Below are 21,514 nucleotides of genomic sequence, written 5' to 3' on the forward strand. Positions count from 1 at the left end.
GGATCAATGGAAACTCCAGGAAGCTAGGAATGGAGGCAGCACACGGAGGCGGTCTGCGCGGAACGCAGAAGAACAGGATCAAGGCGGGTAGAAGGGAAGGAGAAGGAGAAAGGTCCGGGAACCAGGGAGCAACACAGTTCAGGAGAATGAACTACGGCGCACGTCAGGCCACAGCTATCGGTAGCGTTGAGATGCGCGGAGCCGCAGGGGAGTGGCTAATTTATAGAACGTGCTACATAGGACGTAAAGGTCGATAGACCGCGTTCCGTGTATACGGCCGTGTTGGGTGTACTACAGCGAGTAACCCCCGATGTGCCAGGGACCAGGAGGACCAGAAAGGGCTTGATCGACGGATCATAACAAACGCAGCCAAAGCTCAGTCTGGATGTCCACCCTCCTTACTGTACACATACAACTGATTTCCTCAGCACCACACCTACCGCTAAGAAGCAGCTATCGTGCATCAACCTCAACAGCTCCACATATATCCGGAACGCCCACGCACCATACGAGACTCTCTCTCTCTACTAATGCCAAATGACAGAACATAACAGGATTCCAAGATAGCTGATCTTTGCGATTGCCTCCAGTCGGCTAGTGGTGTAGACACTTCGCCGGAGCTTAAATTCGGCAAACCTGATGCAGTTGAAAATGTATTCTCATGAATAGGGTCATTGAGTACATGGGCTGGAGCAGGAATTCTCCTGCCTATGAGCAAGACAATATGACGTATATCCTGAATCAAGGCCCTCAGAAGGACCTAGTGTTATCTTTTGATGCAACCCTTCAGAGGAAGGTAATGGCAAACTCGGAAACTCCAGAATCTGGACCTGCTTTAAACGGGAACTTTGCCAGAAAATATAGGCCTTCTAGGATTGCTCCGGACTATTTGACCAAGCACCCTACACCTGAAAGCTTGGTGATTCAGCCAGCCACATTGACCAAGCAGTCTGTTTACCCCTCTATTCCCCCGGATAGAGACAAGAGGGTTGATGGCTGGGCTCGTAAGATTTTCACATCGGGTAGTGTGGCCTTGAAGTCTGCTAATGTTAATTGTACTCTTTCAAGATTTTCTTACACCCTGTGGGACTGTGTTGGCATGGCAGCTGAGCACATTCCGGAAGGCGAGGAAAGAGACAGCTTCCTGGCTATTGTGATGGATGGAAAGGAGGCAATGGGGGAGTGTCTCCAGTCTGGACTGGACACTGCTGACAGTATCAGCAGATCCATGGCTTCTAGCATCGTACTGCACAGTTTTGCATGGCTGAGAAAGTCAGGCTTTGCACCGGATGTGCAGGCCAGACTACTCAATATGCTTGAGGTTGTTCGGCAGCAAGGCGGATGAGAGTCTGGAGACGCTGCAGACCTCCAAGGCGGCGGCTAAATCTCTTAGCGCCTCCATACGTCAACATCAACAACAACCCTATTCAGGCTCATCTTCCTGGAGGGATCACCCTTTTCGTTTCTGTTCCTCATTTGGAAAGGGAAAAGGACAGGCTGGACAAAGAGGACAGAAAAGTTTCCCTCGTGGTGTACGAGGAAGGGGTGCTAAATCAGCCCCAGCAGCGGAATCTTTACCCTCAGCCGCTGCTGCAGCTGCCTCTAAGACACTCTGAGGCCTTAACCCACAAGACCCCGGTGGGAGGCAGAATCTCTCAGCATCTGAACGAATGGCGGGGCATTACTTCAGATGCTTGGGCACTGGAAACAGTAGCCCAAGATTACTACCTTCCTTTTAAAAAAATTTAAAAAAGGGCTGCAAGGTCATCCAACGGGAGCCAACTCTGAAAATTCCAGATCCGTTCCTTGTGCAGGAAATTTTAACCCTGCTAGAGAAAGGTGCAATAGAACGTGCACCTGTAGCAGAGAGGAACAACAGTTGGTATTCCCCCTACTTTCTCATTCTCAAGACGGTCTTGAGAAATTTGAACAAATTCCTCAGGAAGTACAAGTTCAAGATGGTAACCCTTTCTCAGATCCTTTAGGCTCCCCAACTCCAAGTCTGGTTGGCATCATTGGACCATCAGGATGCTTACTTTCATGTGCCAATCCATCTCAAGCACAGAAAGTACCTGAGGTTGGCGGTTGGTAGTTCGCATTATCAGTTTCGAGTTCTGCCATTCGGGCTGACTTCTGCCCCAAGGGTTTTCACCAAACAAATAGCGGTAGTGGCAGCGAGTATCAGGAGGGGGGGGATTCACGTCTACCCCTATCTGGATGATTGGTTGATCAGGGCTTGTTCACCCGAACAGGCCCAGGAACATCTCAGAATCACCAACCACTCCCTACACAGACTGGGCTTCTCCCTCCCAAGAAGTCCCATATGATGCCATTCCAAAGACTCCAATTCATCCTAGCAGCCCTCGATACTTCCTGTGGGAAAGCCTTGCCCCCCGAGGTGAGAGCTCAACACATTCTGCAAATGGTAACAAAGTTTCAAAATGCCCAAAATCTGCCAGCCTTAGATTTTCTGAGGATGCTCGGCCTCATGGCATCCTGCATTTTTCTGGTGCCAGAAGCCCGATTGAGAATGAGATCCCTTCAATGCGCCCTCAGGACTCAGTGGCCCTAATTTTCAGGGAATATGTCAGATCTACTACAGGTTCCAAGCAGAGTTCCTCAGGACCTTCTATGGTGGGCTTACAGGGACAATATTCTCAAGGGAGAATCTTTTTCGCAACCATTGCTGGAAATAGCGGTAGTGACGGACGCCTCACTCACGGGGTGGGGAGCCCACACCAACAAATTGACAATCAGTGGTCGTTGGTCTCCATCAGAGTCCTAACTACACTTCAACCTTTTGGAGCTGAGGGCAATTAGACTAGCGCTGAAGGCCTTCCTGCCCTCTGTACGGGGAAAGAATGTCCTTTTAATGACAGACAAGACAGTGGCCATCTACTACCTCAACAAGAGAGGAGGTGTAGGGTCACTACCACTGTGCAGAGAGGCAATGCAGCTTTGGTTATGGGCAATTCAAGAAGGAATCTCTCTGTCAGCATTCAACTAGCAGAGAGCAGAACACGGTGGCGGATGCTCTGAGCAGGCAGAGCACAGTCTCCCACGACTGGGAACTAGCTGTTACGCTCACCTGGCTCCCACAGGGGCGTTGATCGGACCCGGACAGCTGCGGTCTCCTCCAACGTGAAGCGTAGTGCAGAGATGACTGACTGGACGGGCCCGCCTAATCTCGTCTGCTTGACCTGTAGAAGTATTCTCCTTCCAGTGGAGAAAGGGATTTAGCCACCTGTGGATTTTAGTAATGGCACCCCACTGTTCTCCCCACTAATCACCTCCGATATTCCCTTTCAGTAATCTCACCTTATGTTTTTGAAGGATGAGCTCTCCATCCTGCGTGGAATGCAGGGGCCCGTAGATACCAGTTACTTCACTGATTCGAAGGCGTTGGAAGAGTTCCGGTTGAATATTGACTCTGAGGTTCCTGGCGAGAACCCTTAAGTATAAAGTCCAAAGAGTTCAATATGTCCGATGTTCACTCCTGTCCCATTCCCTTCTTGTGTTGCAGCCGGGTCCAAGAGAAGATTGTCTTGTGGCAGCTGATGGCGTTCAGGTAAGAGTCTGTATTACTCAACACTGTCCGGTAAAAGATGCGTGTATTTAACTTGTTGCTTTCTCTCTCCTTACAGGTGCAGTGTAAGAAGTTGCGAGATGTTAAAGAATAATGCCTCCGGTGGTAAATCAGGTAACTCTATGGTGGTAAAAAGAGATTGTATTTGTTGGCTCTCTCGGCTCACCTTATATTTCTTTTGTTCCCCTAGATGCTGGAGTTCGGCGAGGAAAATGATGGAGGCAGCGCCGAATCGAAAAATGCTTTGAGGACTGGTGAGTATGGCGCGGCGCTGCAGCTAGCGATGCGACGTGTGCAGACATAATGTCCTTTCCAAGTTCGAAGAAGACTTCATTGCAGCATGGTCTGCATGAGGTAAGTAATGTACATGAGCCTGGCACCTATGGCGCCAGGACTGATTTCTTCTATGAGCCTGGTGCCAATGGCGCCAGGACTGTACCCAGACAGCCCCTAGCCGGGGCTGCTGGGTTTTTAGTAAGCACCTGGATGCCTGCTCCCGGGGCTGATGGGCTTGGTCCGGATGCCCGGGGGTAGGCATCATGACACTAGCTCAGGAAGCCCTTGAAGAGACCTTCACCCTTTGGGGAACCCCTCAAATGTATCTGTGTGCGACCGAGGTCAATCGGAAGTGCGAACAGTATTGCTCAAGGGAATTTCCTACAAGAGGAGCTCTAGGAATTTGCGCTTATGTACGCGTTTCCTGCAGTCTCCATCATTCCTCACGTGATCAGGAGATTGAGAAAGTTCGGGAAATCCATGATCCTCATTGCTGCGGATTGGGCCAGGAGGACGTGGTACCCGGACCTTCTGGGCATGTCCATCTGCCCTCCAATACGTCTTCTTAAAAGAGAGGATCTTTTCTCGCAAGAACTCTGGTTCTCCAGCCAGAGTTCAAGACACTCAGCCTTCAAGCATGGTTTCTGAGAGGCTGAGATATAAGGATTTCGACCTCCCGGATGACGTAATGGAGATCTTGCTTTCGGCCAGAAGGCCAGCAACCAAATCCTTGTACCGCTGTCTTTGGAATAAGTTCAGTAATTGGTGCAAGGATAAGAATGTGGATCCTTTATCTATGTGGCACACCTATGGTGCTTTCTTTTCTGTTGCATTTAGCCAATCTGGGGCTCCAGATTGGAATGATAAAAGGATACCGGGCTGCGCTTTCAATTTTTAACCGCTTCTCTGAAGAGGTCTTGCATTCCAAGATACCCTTGATTGTGCAATTTCTAAAGGGTCTCACTAATGTGTACCCTTCAGTCCCATTTCATGTGCCTGTTTGGGATTTAAATTTGGTATTAGAATTCCTCACTTGCATTCCACTTGAGCCATTACATTCATGTCCTCTAAAACTCCTTACTTTAAAAACAGTCCTAATAGTGGCTTTAACATCAGCCCGCAGGGTGAGTGAGTTACAAGCTCTCTCTTGTAAGCCTCTTCACACCGTTTTCCATTCCTCCTTAAGGTAGTCTCTAAATTCCATTTGTCGCAGAAGATAACACTACCAACCTTTTTTTCCTCCCCCCTCATGCGGGTAAGGAGGAAGAAAGGCTTCACGGGCTAGACCCAAAAAGGGCTCTGAGCTTTTATATTTCAAGACTTATTAAATTTCGACAAGATGATCAACTCTTCATTGGGTATACCGGCCATAAATTGGGCCTGGCAGTAACCAAACAGACTATATCCAGCTGGATAACTTTAGAAAATGGAGAATTTTACAGACTGGCGGGTAAAGCACCACCAGATGGGCTAAGGACTCATTCCACTAGGGGCATGGCAACTATTTCAGCTCTGCAAAGGGGTGTCCCGGTAAAAGATACCTGTGCAGCAGCCACCTGGTTGTCTATGCATACATTCGTAAAGCATTACTGTTTAGACACAACCTCGTCTCAAGGAAGTCTTTTTGCAAAGGCTTTTCTTCATACAGCCCATGACTAAATTAATTGGTACTCCTGCCTCCAAAAATGTAAACACTGCTTTGGGAGTCTATCAAATATGAGGAATACGTGGGAGGACACAATCCATTCGAAGAACAAGTTACTTGCCCCTGGTTACGTTCTTTCGACTGGATGTTCCTCCCACATGTTCCTCATCGCCCCTCACAGTCTACCCCGCCGTACAATTTGTGTTTTGCGCTCTGCGCTTTCTGAGAGCTCGCGTCTTGGGGTACGCCTGGTCAATTCCTCGATTGATGGGAACGAAAAAACATAACTGAAGCTAACTGGCGCGACTCAAGCTATTTGTATTACTGATGACGTCGACACCCGACGGCAACCCTCGAGGGACATCGATGCCACAACATCGAGCACAGTGCCCTCTGGTGTGGAATTTCTTTTTCCGAAGCAGCAAAGCTGAAGATACGAATATCAGACATGAAGAATATGTGGAAGGAACATCCTGTTGAAAGAACGTTACCAGCGGTAAGTAACTCGTTCTTTTATCTGTGTCCATTCATGCAGCTAGCCTTTACATTTTACAGACACTCGTCTCACTAATGTTCAGCAGTCCACAAAAATGCTGTATTGTTGCTTATATTATGTTTTGGGTACAAATAACATATGGTGAATTTAAAAGTATGAGTACAACATTGCTAATCAAGTATGTTTGTTTGCTAATCAAGGAACTTTTAATTGGCAAACTCTGCTAATCAGTTTTTGAGAACTAAGTTATGCCTTGTGTAACTTCATTATGATTTCCCGGATGTAATTTGGAATACCCCACTTCAGAAGTTTGTACCATAACCGCTCCCTATCCACCTTATCAAAAGCCAAGCTTAGATCAATACTTGCTACATGCAAGGGATAATTCCCCTCAATGCTAGAGTGATCTATCAGGGACTGAATGAAGAGGCCACTAGCATCCGTGCTAGTACCCCTTCGAAAGCCTGTCTGGAATTTGGACAACCTCGACGTTGACACTATTCACTCCTCCAAGTTTCACAGAAATATCTTGCTTTCCATATCCAGGAGCGCAATTGGACGATAGCTCCATGGCTCCAATCGACTGCTCTTCTTAAAAACCATGATGATGACTGACGAGTGCCATGATTGAGGAAAGGCTTTCTTGTCAATAACACTTTGAAACAAGATTCCAAGGATCGTTGCCCATAATTTGCGGTCCTGTTTCATAACAAGGTTACATAGGACATTCGGGCCTGGTGCCCACAAATTTGACCCTGATTTTATGATTACCAGTAGGTGCTGTCTGGTAATATCCAACTTCCATTGATCACCATATGCAAACATTAGGGGCTGTTCACTCCGTTTTCTATACAGTTCTTCAAAGTGTTTGCACCAGACATCATCTGGGTTAGGATTAATTAATTCTACAGCCTCTTCCGTACCGTTTGGGTAAACGATACTCCAAAAATGTCTACTATTATTCTGTGTGACTGCCTTTAGCATCAGTTTCCCATCTCTTTGCATAAGAAGTTGCCTTTTGCTTTTAACCCAATTTTTATAGGCCTGCCTTTCTCTCCCTATCCTGAGTTTTTTCCCTCTATACTCCAAAACCCCTGGCATATTTCTCGAATTACTCTCTGCATTGAACACTTTCTTAACTGAACCTCCTTTGAGTACTTATGCGGACGTTTCATCCCAACACAAGCAGATTTATTGTTCAAAAAGTTCATAACTTTCTCTTTTATGAACATGCTAAATTTCTCAACTTCAAAAAGGCTTACCTTTACAGGGAGAGTCGTAGAGTTCCAAAACTCCCTAATCAGTTTATTAAAACCGTCAATGCTCCTTCTGTTCCAACTTATTCGATTAATTTTCTGGTTAACTACTATATTTCTACCACCTGTTACCTTTGGGACAGCCACTGCTAAATCAATGTATAAAACCACCAAATCATGGTCACTAGATACATTTTTTTTTTATCACTCCCATAGAAATTGCATGAGAGTACAGGATTTTAGATATTATTATATAATCTAACCATGAAGTCAATTTATCTCTCTGCCAAGTTGGTTTCTGCAGAAAATCCCCCAATACCTGTCCATTTGCCGCTGTTAAACCCCAATCTTCCCAAAAGTCCTACCATGTCACAGCATTTTCAACAATAGATAAAGTATGATTATTTATGAGATCTAGTTCTCTTCCCAAATGTATGGTTAGGGTGGGGGGGGACACAGTGAGAGTTAGTATCCCCCACCTTGCCAATTTCTTTATCTGGAAAGTCCTTGTATTTTTCAAGCACCTTAGATAGAACCTGTAGCATAGATATCAGATTACAGTGAAAGGAGTGTCAGTATAAATTCAGCACAATAACATTTATCCGTATCTTCTTCAGTTAGACTTTTAAATGGACTCCAAGGATTTCTCGATGTTCCTTGGAGTACAATTTCCCAGTTATACCCAAACCATGTTTAATCATTGTTCACAAGCCCCCCCGATGGTCGCCCACCATTTACTATGAGTGCCGGCTGTTGAAAAATTACGTGACCATCCCATGCCAAATTGACTGTAGAGCAAGTTTCTTGGAGGCACAGTATCAAATAGTTTTCTGGGGTTTCTGCTACATCCCCATCATTAGTCAATTTACTAAAACCCCTAATGTTCTAAATGTGATGAAAAACTGGGAGGGTTATCAAGTCCTGCGCTCAAACCCTTTAAGTTATAAAGTCCAAGGAGAGGGCAATGATGCCAAGATTATTAAAAAGATAAGAATTCAAGAGTTCCAGAAATTCTTTTTAATATGTGGAACAGCCGACACGTGTTTCGACCCCTGGTCGTTTTCAAGGCTGTAATCCATACAGCAATTGCATTGATAAAATTTTACAGAGAAATGAAAATATGCTATTTTTTTAAAACATATTTGAATTGTTCATTAATACATATATCACATGTGAGTCCAAAAGTTACATGAACATAATAAAAAGGTTTGAAAAGACATACCATGTTTGAGTCACACCATCGAGACAAGTTGCATCAAGTGAGTTCGGAGTGGGGGGGGGAGAGAAAAATTGTAAATCTGTATTGAGAAATCGTAAAAATAAAGACCCCTTAATGGTGTTCATGAATATCTTGGATTAACAGAGTCTCAATTTCTTAAATAATGGTGTGATCACCCAATGAATCAAAAATGTGCCAAAGAAAGTGAAGCCATTCAATCATGAACTTATATAATGAGGTTGGTCTATCAACATCAACTCTATGTTTAATTTCTGAAAAACCACAGCTCTTATGTGCACTCATTCTTAGACCCAGTAAAAATATTTTAGTGCTTACCAGCAAATTGTTAAAAAAACGTTGAATGTTATTGTTGTCGATAAATTAGTTAATTGAGACCATTATCAGATAGGTGAAAAGCGGTGTTCATCAATTAAGTAGGTCTTCTGTTTCTTAAGGTCTGGATTATTTGAAAACCTTTAAGCAAAAAAGACCCAAAAGTGTACTACTAAGTGTCAAACAGGTAAAGAATTATGATACTCAGTGCAAAAATCAAGAGATTTAATTGGTAAAGCTACCAGAGTATTATGAATATTCATGGACCAGTCTGTTCCTCTTCAGCAGCCAAATGATATGTGGCTTAATAAATGCCCGTAACAAAAATCACAGCTTTCAATAGCTTCACGCCTATAAATATAATAAGATACATCGGTGCTATCCTTATGGTAATTATTAATAGTGGTTATTATCATGGTACCCAAAGGTATGAAAATACCGTTGTGGGTATTAGTCATTAAACCATAGTAAAAGAAATCGACTATTGTGTGAGATGTCCTCACACCGTTTGCAACACTATGTTGCCCATAGTAAACAAAGATACATAAGTGTCAGCCAATTTAATACACGGAAAAATAGATAATCGTGGCTCCAGGTTGAATTGGTGAAAAGGGAGGTTTTTTGTGGGCTTAATAAGAAAAAAGTCCTAGTTGCATATGATATGCGCTAGAAAACAGTGAAAACCCTGGACATCCTTACCTTCTGTTTTTTCGTAAAGATTACGGGATGAATCCCGTGTGAACCGCTTCCTTTCGAGACGATCGTCCTACTGCCAATCGTTTGGCGGGAAAAAGACGCAACGTTACGCGATAACGCAATGATGTCATACGCTAAAGCGTGTGACGTGTAATGTAAATATATGATGTAGGTCGTGTAATGTGAAAGTGCGCATTCCACTATATTGGGTAAGTGAAGTATGAGAACCAAAATGATAACATAAGTAAAATTGTCTAAAGTTAATTAAAGGAATACACTGTAACGTTAACTAGAAAATTATCCATTTAAGCGAAAAAGCCCGTAAGATTGTCACGTGTTGCATGACAAATTGGCAAAAGGGAGAAAGCTGGGTCCTATGACCATGGCTATAGTCGGTGTTACCCCGAAAAATATTATATACAAATAACCTCAAAATGGCGGCTCTAATGATGAGTAGTGGCCCTAAGGGCTGGTCTTCAGAATTGTTTGTTTTATTAAATGCAAATATGATAGTTGGAATAGTGCAATTGGTAAATTAAAAAAAAAATCTGATTATTGATTATCTCAAAAAATTGTAGTTGAATATGTGGTTATTCCCATCAGGACCCTATCATTATGAAAAACACTTCTTGTGTATTGTTGGGACTCCTATATCACCAATATACCCAGGTCTAGTCCATATCAGAAAGTATTGATAAAGTGTTATTAAGGATTTAAGGTACTAATTGGATGGCTTCACATTCTCATTCCATTTACAACATCTGATTGCCACTTTAATTAAAATAGTTGGTCGAATTGCTACAAAAAAACATGCATCTCATGATCACAATTAAGTCCAATTTCCGTACTTCTCATGAAACATAGACGTTTGCTCTCCATTTGTCTCAATTTCAGTTCCAAGTTACCACCTCGCTTACCCCTCTCTGCTTTCATCAGTCCAATAAATCCAATATCTTCTTTATTGTTCATCTGATGTTGTTTTTGCCAGTGAATTGCCAGCGGAGATTTTGGTTCTGTACTCCTCAAACTTGCCAAATGTTCTCTTATTCGTATTCTCAACTGTCTAATGGTGCTCCCTATATAAAGTTTGCCACAGACACAAATAATGGCATAAACTACATGACATGTTTTGCAATTAATAAAGTCTTTGATTTTAACCATAGTCCCATTAGCGTCTGTGAAAGCTTGACAGTTGTCATAGGCAAACTGGCAGTGATTACAATTACCACATTTAAAAAAACCTTTGCCCCTTTGGAGCCAATTGTTTTCGTTCTGTGTTTTAAGATCCAAAAATGACGGACTGAGTTTTTGTTTAATTGTAGTGGCTCTAGAGTATGTGAATTTAGGTTTACCAGTTAAATAAGGTACCAGATCTTTATCAAGTCTTAAGATGTGCAAGTGCTTGGATACCATACGGTACAGAGTAGAAGAATCTCGCGAAAACTGTGTAACGATTGGAATATGACTATCTTCAAGTTTCTTGTTTGTACACACTTGCAATAGTTCCGATTGTTTAATACCATGGTATTTGTGAGCAGCTTTATTCACATCTTGCAAAGAATAGCCCCTATTTGTGAATCTACCAATAAGAAGTTGTGATTCTTTTTCAAAATCAAATCAACATCCTTGCTGCAATTTCTTCTAGCTCTATAAAACTCCCCTGCTGGGATATTGCTAATTGTAGCCCTCTGATGGCTACTTTGAGCAAAAAGAACGGAGTTAACCTCTGTAGGTTTGCGGTATGTTTTAGTATGTATTGCTCCATTCTCAACAAAAATATGCAAGTCTAAGAAATCAATTGCGTTAGCACTCGCCGAACCAGAGAAATGAATACCAAAAAGATTAGTATTCGTATGCACAACAAAAGAATCAAACGTTGTCAAAGTTCCTTTCCACACAATCAAAACATCATCTATATAACGCCTCCATGCAATGAGATTTGACTTATACATTTCTTGATTGTAAATGTGAGTCTCTTTGTATTGGGACATAAACAGGTTGGCCAAAGATGGGGTGAATTTTGCACCCATGGCCACCCCTCTAACTTGCACATAATGTTGATCATTGAAGATAAAGACATTATTTTCCAATGTAAATTGAAGAAAGCTTTTAAGCATCTGAACATGTTGTAAATAAGAAGCAGATACATCTTTAAAAGTATAGTCTATTGTTTGAATGGCCAAATTGTGATCAATACTTGTATATAGTGCAGACATAGCGTAGCCAATAAGTAGTCAGGTTCCCATTTGAGTGTTTTGAAAAATTTCAATACGTGTGCACTATCTTTGATATATGATTGCATTTTAAGAACATAGGGTTTGAGTGCCTCAACCAAATATTGAGAGAGACCCCTCCGTCAACCATCCTATGCCACTCATTATTGGTCTTACTGATGGAAGTATATCGTAGTCCTTGTGTATTTTAGGCAAAAATATAGGGTGGGAACGGTGGGATCTGTATTTGTCAAAAAGGCTTTCTCTTCCTCACTTAAAAGCCCTTTGTCATACCACATTTGAATCAAAGTGAGTAGGTTACCCACAATTTGTTTGGTTGGATTGGATTTCAAGGGGGTGTAACAGTCTGATGTGGTCAAATGTGCCATGGCCATAGAGATGTAATCTTTGGTATTCAAAACCACAATGTTGCCCCTTTGTCAGTCTCTTTAATAGTAATAGATTTATCTTTGGCCAGATTTTTCAAAGCTTGTACTTCCTCCCTCGTAAGGTTTGATCTATACTTCTGCTTCTTTTTAGGATTGCTATCCAAATAGTGATGGATATCCTTCGTGATTGCTCTGTGAAAAGTCGCTATCACATTGTCTGAACCCAACTGAGGTGTAAATTTGGACCTTGTTTTAAGTTCTTTAACTGGCAAATTTCGGGGTCTCACTTCTAGATCCTTGCATATCGTATCCAAACTAGAATCAGTTTCCTGATTCAAAGAAGTTAGGGTTTCAATATTAATAACATCTGAAATAGAATAAGTGCTGAGGGGATTCAAGGAGATCTTGGGCTGAAAAAATTGTACCTGAGTGGAAAAGAATGTTTTCAATTTCAATTTCCTCAAAAATGTAAACAAGTCAATTTGGAAGTTCACATAGTGCTGACACTTGGTGCAAATGAGAAACCTTTATTCAACACAGAAACTTCTGCATGCGTTAAATGTCTATCAGACAGATTCGTTACCAGATCAGGTTGTGTCACTTGATTTGCCGTTGCTTGGCAACTGACCTTGATAGTATCCCTGGTCGCCCCTGATCCTCGTCCGAACTTCCACTGCCACTTCCGCTTCCCACCTCTCCTGCCCCTGGTGTGACACCTGGTGTTACTGTAGAACGGGTAGGTGGTATTGTAAACCTGACCTGTTTGAGGTTGGCTAAACGAGCATTTCCTTTTTTGTGTCTGCGTATTTGGTCTGAAAAATTCCTGCCGCCTTTAGAAGCAGGTTGAATGGTATCATTGTCAGCGGGGTTTGTGGGTTTATCTTCAGCAGAGTCGGTGCCAGTATTGGCCAAACCAATGTCAGTGGTATCATCTTATGATTCCGGGTCTGAACTAGCAGGCGTGGTATTTTTTGAGCCAAAACAATTTCTTGGAGTAATATTGTCGTATTTCGACTGGAATGTGTAGACCCGATCTTGCTTGTAATCTTTATCATCCCTAAAAACTTTCGGAATTTGCGCATTTTAATTTCATCCTGATACTCGCGCAAAATTTCATGCATTTTTTCATAGTTTTTGTCTTTAGTAGTCTCTGCATTGGGCGTGCCTTTAATTTCTTCTTTTAATGTGTTAATTTGAGCTAGAACCCTCTTATGTTCTCTTGTAGCATGTGTGATAAGCAATTCTAACATAATCTTTGAGCTTTGGTTGAGATTCCTTTCCCAATCACCTGCGAGATCGGCATCCTCATTGGTTTCAAAATTGGGGAATATCAAGATTTGCAAACCCCTGGGAATGATACCATTTTCCAAATAATTCACTAGGGATGCATGTTCCCAGTACTTATTAATTTCCCGTTTGGAAAGTCTCTCTAGTTTGATACATTTCTGTTTCAGGGTTTCGACAGTATTGTAGCTTCTTTTAAAGGGATTAGAGGTGCTCCCTCTTGGAGCAAAGAGCGCAGCCCTATCCTCATCCCTGTTACACATATAATCTGCCATAATTAATTTGTGGGTTTCAGCAGCACAACATACGAAATATAAAGCAGTATCTGTATGATGTGGGATCGTAAATAGTGTGTGCGCTATTTAAACTTACCAATTGCACTATTCGAACTATCATAGTTGCATTTAATAAAACAGACAATTCTGAAGACCAGCCTTTAGGGCCACTACTCATCATTAGAGCCGCCATTTTGAGGTTATTTGTATATAATATTTTTCGGGGTAACACCGACTATAGCCATGGTCATAGGACCCAGCTTTCTCCCTTTTGACAATTTGTCATGCAACACGTGACAATCTTACGGGCTTTTTCGCTTAAATGGATAATTTTCTAGTTAACGTTACAGTTTATTCCTTTAATTAACTTTAGACAATTTAACTTATGTTATCATTTTGGTTCTCATACTTCACTTACCCAATATAGTGGAATGTGCAATTTCACATTACACGACCTACATCATATATTTACAGTACACGTCACACGCTTTAGCGTATGACATCATTGCGTAATGGTGCGTCTTTTTCCCGCCAAACGATTGGCAGTAGGACGATCGTCTCGAAAGGAAGCGGTTCACACGGGATTGACCGTAATCTTTACGAAAAAACAGAAGGTAAGGATGTCCAGGGTTTTCACTGTTTTCTAGCGCATATCATATGCAACTAGGACTTTTTTCTTATTAAGCCCACAAAAAATTATTAGACCTCCCTTTTCACCAATTCAACCTGGGGCCACGATTATCTATTTTTCTGTGTATTAAATTGGCTGACACTTGTGTATCTTTGTTTACTATGGGCAACATAGTGTTGCAAACGGTGTGAGGACATCTCACACAATAGTCGATTTATTTCACTATGGTTTAATGACTAATACCCACAACAGTATTTTTATACCTTTGGGTACCATGATAATAACCACTATTAATAATTACCATAAGGATAGCACCAATGTATCTTATTATATTTATAGGCGTGAAGCTATTGAAAGCTGTGATTTTTGTTACGGGCATTTATTAAGCCACATTTCATTTGGCTGCTGAAGAGGAACAGACGGGTCCATGAATATTCATAATACTCTGGTAGCTTTACCAATTAAATCTCTTGATTTTTGCACTGAGTATCATAATTCTTTACCTATTTGACACTTATTAGTACACTTTTGGGTCTTTTTTGCTTAAAGGTTTTCAAATAATCCAGACCTTAAGAAACAGAAGACCTACTTAATTGATGAACACCAGCTTTTCACCTATCTGATAATGGTCTCAATGAACTAATTTATCGACAACAATAACATTCGACCTTTTTTAACAATTTGCTGGTAAGCACTAAAATATATTTACTGGGTCTAAGAATGAGTGCACATAAGACCTGTGGTTTTTCAGAAATTAAACATAGAGTTGATGTTGATAGACCAACCTCATTATATAAGTTCATGATTGAATGGCTTCACATTCTTTGGCACATTTTTGATTCATTGGGTGATCACACCATTATATAAGAAATTGAGACTCTGTTAATCCAAGATATTCATGAACACCATTAAGGGGTCTTTGTATTGACGATTACTCAATACAGATTTACAATTTTTCTCTTCCCCCCACTCCGAACTCACCTGACGCAACTTGTCTCGATGGTGTGACTCAAACATGGTATGTCTTTTCAAACCTTTTTATTATGTTCATGTAACTTTTGGACTCACATTTGATATATGTATTTATGAACAATTCAAATATGTTTTGAAAAAAATTGCATATTTTCATTTCTCTGTAAAATTTTATCAATGCAATTGCTGTATGGATTACAGCCTTGAAAACGACCAGGGGTCGAAACACGAGTCGGCTGCTCCACATATTAAAAAGAATTTCTGGAACTCTTGAATTCTTATCTCTTTAATAATCTTGGCATCATTGCCCTCTCTTTGGACTTTATAACTTAAAGGGTTTAAGCGCAGGATAACCCTCCCAGTTTTTCATCACATTAAGCACCAAATACAGAGCTCTGTGGGAAGCTCTGTGGGAGGTTTTTTCTGCAGCCAACCATTTTTTCAGTGTTATTGATTTGGATCATAATATTCTATTGTTAAGCTATCATAAGAGTGGTCAATAGCGCACACACTATATACGATCCCACATCATACAGATACTGCCCTAATGTTCTAAGTTGCAATCAAACAGTGTTATGTTTCTACCTTATTGCGTGAGCCCTTGGAACGCCAGAACTCGTTCCAGCCTCTATATTATCATCCACACGATTTTTTCCACAATGCAGAGATGACTGCAGGCCCGTCGTTACTACTTTCTTCCCTTCTGGACTCAGATGCCCCCTCCCAAGCCTTGGTTTCAGTTGACATACCCACTCCAGTGCTCTTATGCACCACACTTACCACTTTTCTTTCCACTCCATTGGTAATTGGGAGGGCAATGTTAAAGCCTAGGTTGTACAAGCTCTGCCTCTCGGCCAGGACTAAATCATACACAAACCGAAGTGTATGATGCAGTAGTTTGTGTCTGCCCTACTGGGGGAATTCCACTCGCTCCATGTCCACCGACACCACAGCACCTATGATACCAAAAATTAGGATAAAGTTTGTTCTGTTAAGACAGAGCACGATCTCCTGCCCCAAGATATGTGTAAGCATTATTTTGTATCCCCTCCATTCCGCTCGGCCCTCTTCATGCTTAGCTGGTAAGGAATTTGCTGTGTGCCTGGTATTTACAGCCCCCGACAAGGACTCCTTATGTTGGTAAACTTTCTCCCTAGTGCGGTCACAGGGTAGATCCTGCCCCACGTGCATAGGTGTATACATGCTATTCAATAACCTTCCCAGGTTCACATTTCCACTACTATTAATCCTCCCGAATTGTACCTCGTTATGTAACACTTTTAGCAGGCATACTTTGGTCGGGTCACATTCTTTTATCGGGGGAAATCGGACCTCCTTCCCTACCCCCAATCTCATCTCACGCCAGCAATTGGGTGTGCACCGTTAGTTGATCATTTTGTGCCCAAATGGGTAATTCCCTGCCCTCACAAATCCCTTTTGTTGACATTTTGTACTTCTTTTTTTTCCACCTGAGGAGTATGTTGACTTATCCCTCCTGGGATCCCCTCATAAGATGGTTCCCGCCTTATCTTTTGTGACCAACACACCCCAGGGGGATTGTCATTTCTTCTCACCCCCCATTCATTGGTCTCAATGGCTACTTTTCTCATAGCCACACCCTTACTTTTTCCCATTTTACACTCCTCCATAGGCCTTCCTGGTGGTTTTCGTGGTTAATGTTAGTAAAGTTTAAGTGGTAATGTGGTCCATTCAGGCCAAGTAGATCAAGGCCCGTTTGTGTTTCTGAGCATATCATATGTCTCCCATCCCCCTTTCCCACACTACCCAAAGTTGCCTCTTTTCCCAATCTAGGCAATCCCGGGTTACCTCCTATATGTACCGCCATCAGCCGCCACCCTCCTCCCCCAAAGCCTTATAATTCAATACCCCAATGGTACTTCATTCATCACATGCACCTAATTCAACCACAGATTCCAGTCCTTCAATCAGGGCCGACAGACGGCCTCCTCGAGATTTTTCAAGCACCTTGTTCTTCTCACAGTCTGACTCCCAAATTGAGCTGATTCAGAAAAAGAGCGCACTGGTATGTTCTTTTTTTTTGTAATTTTTTGTTTTTAGGTTTTCAGGTTTTCTTTAAGTGAAGCACTCTGGAGACCCATTTGGACCCCATCTCTTATCTCCTTTTATTTTAGTCCATAGTTAGACCCTTCCATCTTTAATTCCGGCTCAGTTAAATCTATGAGATGATGGCTCTCCAGTTTTGGAGATAAATATTTGAACCATGGTCTTCATTACCTTGCGTTTGGTCTCCTAAATCGTTTACTACTATAGGCGCCAGGTATCCCCCCAGATCCCGCTTGTTGGCCAGATCTGTTTCGGCTCTATAGCTGCATAACATCTCCACTCTCTTATTAAGCACCATCTCTTTGATTCTAACGTTGATGTTAGCCAGCATAATCGAATGCGCTTTGACCTTGCCCCAGATGTTGTCATAGAGGGGGACAAATTAGCTGAAGACTATGTTAAGGGTGGATAATGTTGGTGATGTCGGGCGAATGCGGTCATCTATACCTCACACAGGGTAGGGTGTCTGTTGGATTCCCACTAGCCCCCCTCTCATTCATTGACCCCAACAAAGTGTTGACCATCTTCTCTTTCTCAATAATGTTCGTTAGATCAGATGGGCATCCCTGTAGAGAATGGTCACACATGTGTTGCATCACACTATCTCCTTGGGGTCCCCCCATCTCCAGTGAAATTGTGCTGATATGTTCATTTAGGCCCCAGTCATTCACCTCACTCCCTTTGTTGGTTTAGTGAATGTGAGAGCCATCCAACGCTGCCATGAATTTTTGCCCAGTCGATTTCTTAATGATGTTAAAATCATACACTTTTAAAAAGTCCCTGATCATTTGCCCCAATAACGGACGGTTTGATGGATGGGGGGGGGACAAGCTGCAGCCTTGGAATTGCTGCTGATGTATCAGTGCAGTTTTTTTTCTCTTTAGGACAAGTTCCTATCCTTATGGTCTCTGCCTCTTGAGTTTCCGCAGTTTTGGGGAATCTCTGTAGCGGTTGTTGTGACCCACCCAGGTTGCTTTTCAGTGCTGCTATATTATCATCTTCCCCTGTCATTGGTGAGTCATTCCAAGATTCCCGGGAGGCCTCCCTGCACCCTCCCCCCACGGATTGACTTCTTAAACCCCTTCTTGCCGACATGATAGTGTTAGTGGATTAAGCGTGAGGCAACAATATTCAACTTCCTGGGTGCGTAAGCAGATGCACTTCCAAGACTTAAAAATTGTAGATTGAGTCATGGTTCCAAACCTGTCCCCCAATACCACCAACTTTGTCCTCCTTCAGTTTGGTAATTGGGAAGTGTGGCATTGGCAAGTGGGGAAAAGCTGAAATAAGGATGGTGTTAGAAGTTAGGTTCTTTGGTGGGAGAGAGCTCCTCCCCTCGGCTCCAAGTGTATTACCCCAATAGTCACTGTTTACGAGCAATTAATAATCATAATTTTAGTGCCTTGTTGAGGGGCACAAACCACGACCCCTCCACCTCACGGCTCAAAGGGTATTACTCCAACAATGAAAAGAAAAAACTCGTCACGCTTTCAGTCGGATTATTATTTAATTTTTTTTTTTCACGTGAAGAGTAGAACATGTAGCTTTACGCCCGTAGCAGCAGGAAACGGGAGCAGGCGACAGTCAAATGAGTTACACTTCAGTAGATGGAAGGAGGACAATCAGTCCTAGTTCTCTCTGGCTCTCATGCTCACCCAACCGTTGCTCCAGTTCGACCCCAAGTAGGGCCCCAATTCACCAATCCAGCAAACCCCCGGGCTGCAGATAGCAGACTGACAATTAGCTGCACACTTTTGCCATCTGATTTATGAATCTTCTTAAACCAGATGTTTTGATGTGATATGCAAGATATTTCAGTTACCAACGTTAAATATCAGGCAGAGATAAATGTGCAGCCTTTTCATTAATCACATAGTCTTATGTCTAAATTGTATTGCAATCAATATTTCTTTACATATTACAGTTGCCTAGGAAACATGTTCATGCAAAACAATACCTCTACACAGACACCTGTTGACCATAAATTTGCATTTGTTTAGAAATGAGTAGTAAACTAATGTCTGTAGTCCTCTAAAATGCATTCTGCGATTCTCAGCACCTGTTATAGAGAACAGTGTCATAAATCGGCCAGTGTAGTTCGAGAAAAGCTGCAAGCATTTATGATGACTTGTATTTTGATCCCTTTCTGTAAATTTGATAGAATTAGCTGATCCCTTGTTGGCTATGGTTTTTGGGTTAATTGACAACTTTGCACGCAAATTCTGCATACAAAAATGTCTCTTGCCAATGAGTGTTAACATGAGCGCTGTACATTTATTAAACTTTAATAAATGAAAAACCCTTTTTAACCAATTTGCACACATTGGTTAATCATAGTTATTTCTAGAGCATTTAACGATTCAATTATATGTTACCCCTGGTCCCTTTAAGTGCTCCATTTGACACTCTAAAATACACAGAGGAAACCAGTCGCCCCGCTCCTTGGTGTAGACAAAACGGTTTAAAAAGTATGTTGTTTCCTTGTCTGCTGTTATCGTCTATGTTGCTGTCAAAGGCAGATAGATAGTGGCTTGTGAACGTTGTCGCTGGATAGATAAGTCATTAATGGTGGCTGTTAAGCAGATAATGAAGGTTTGGAAGACACAGAAGAAACCACAGATGTAGGATTGGATGTACGAGTTGCAGGTTTTGTCTAGTTTTGCGAAGGTTTGGTTTTCTAGGATAGGACTGAAAAGTATCTTGAATTGTGGGAGACTTTTAATGAGCTGTACGGTTAGTTTTGATGACTGATTCTATATGTCAACGGGATTGGGGGTTGCTTGGGTTGTTGGTTGTGCATGTGTGTGGTTTTGTGTGTTGGCTCCCCCCCTTTTGTGTATTCTGGGTTATTGATTGGTTGGTGGGGGGATGAATAAACCGCGATTTGCACTGTTCATATTGTTGCATTTAGTATTTGAATGATTTATGCTTTGTCTAATTGCTTATTGTGTTTATGGAAAATGTGAAAATAAAATTATAAAGAAATCCTATCAAGTGGATTGTAGTTGGCGCATTACCTGATATGTTTTTGTTTGTTGTCTGACATTTGAATCACATAAGAATCAAGTGGCTGAGCATGCATGCTTATTTTGTAGGTGCACCTTACCTTTGAAGACGTCGCTGTCTATTTCTCTGAGGATGAGTGGGTGCTTCTAGAAGAATGGCAGAAGGAGCTGTACAAGAATGTAATGCTTGAAAACTATGAGGCCTTACTTTCACTGGGTAAAGGCATTTTTTTGTTGTTGAGCCTTATCAGTTTGATATCCTTTCTTTGTGAACGAGTGATCTCATTTGACCATCCATTTGCTATTTTAACCAATATTGTCCCTGCGTCAACTACTTTCACCACTGCAGATACAACTAGCCTTGTCTAGGTTGATTAAGTCTAACATTTGTGTTATGGTAATCAAAGTTCACACTCAGGGTTTCAGAGCAAATTCATATTTCACTTTCTTTGCATGTCTTTCCTTCATTTGAAAATTCAGTACAAAACGTCACTACCCAGCAGACACCCTTCCGGTGACCCCCTTAGTGTGAGCACAACCTCAAGCAAGTATTTGGCTTGTTGAAACTAGTACAGTGGTGATTCGGCGCAGTTAAAAAGCATAGATGACGCTGGGAAGAAAATGTAATTGTTTAATGTCTAGTACATAGTACTTTCTGCAGCTCTTTTCTTTCTCACATGCAGCATCCCTTTCCATTATTGTATTTTACTTTGAACTGTGATTCAAACTAAGGAATGCCTCAAATTCATTATGTAAGGCTCTGGCTGCTTGTTTTTGCAATGAATACAGCATATGCTATTATCTCGTAAAAGCCCTCTAGTTGCACAGTGTAAAATTTGAGTGCAGTCCACAATTCGAAAAAAATTCAATTGATTCAATTGATATCCCAGCATTTTGACCCCATCATTGTGAAGAAGAATGTTGATGAAGCAAAGGAATACATGTGTAAGCCGTGATAGGGTAACTAGAACCGGAGCTGTGTTGAGTGGATGCAGCGTTGTTAAAAAGGTAAAAAAATGTACTTTCCAAAAACGAAAAAAGAAATTTTGGGCAAATACATCCCATTGTCATTAGAGTGCAATTCAAATTGATGGTCTGTAACCATAAACATTCAAGATGGAAGCTACTATCCAGCCATAAGTCGCTTGCTCTC

At 41.9% G+C, this 21,514-nt stretch overlaps 1 protein-coding gene across 5 annotated transcripts in view; it reads left to right on the forward strand.

Annotated features, from left to right (window-relative positions):
- The window catches only part of LOC138526293 (zinc finger protein 664-like), a 381,633-nt gene that overhangs the window by 127,167 nt on the left and 232,952 nt on the right, over window positions 1-21,514 (forward strand). Inside the window, exon 3 of one of the 5 annotated variants that reach the window (XM_069636863.1) lies at window positions 20,452-20,578. The exons of the other annotated variants lie outside the window; for them this stretch is intronic. Within the exon in view, the coding sequence (XP_069492964.1) occupies window positions 20,452-20,578 (127 nt within the window). The remainder of the gene's footprint in view (window positions 1-20,451; window positions 20,579-21,514) is intronic. 5 annotated transcript variants of the gene reach the window in all.

The sequence above is a fragment of the Ambystoma mexicanum genome, chromosome 7p (genome assembly GCF_040938575.1).
Source record: "Ambystoma mexicanum isolate Mex_15411 chromosome 7p, UKY_AmexF1_1, whole genome shotgun sequence".
Classification (NCBI taxonomy): domain Eukaryota; kingdom Metazoa; phylum Chordata; class Amphibia; order Caudata; family Ambystomatidae; genus Ambystoma; species Ambystoma mexicanum.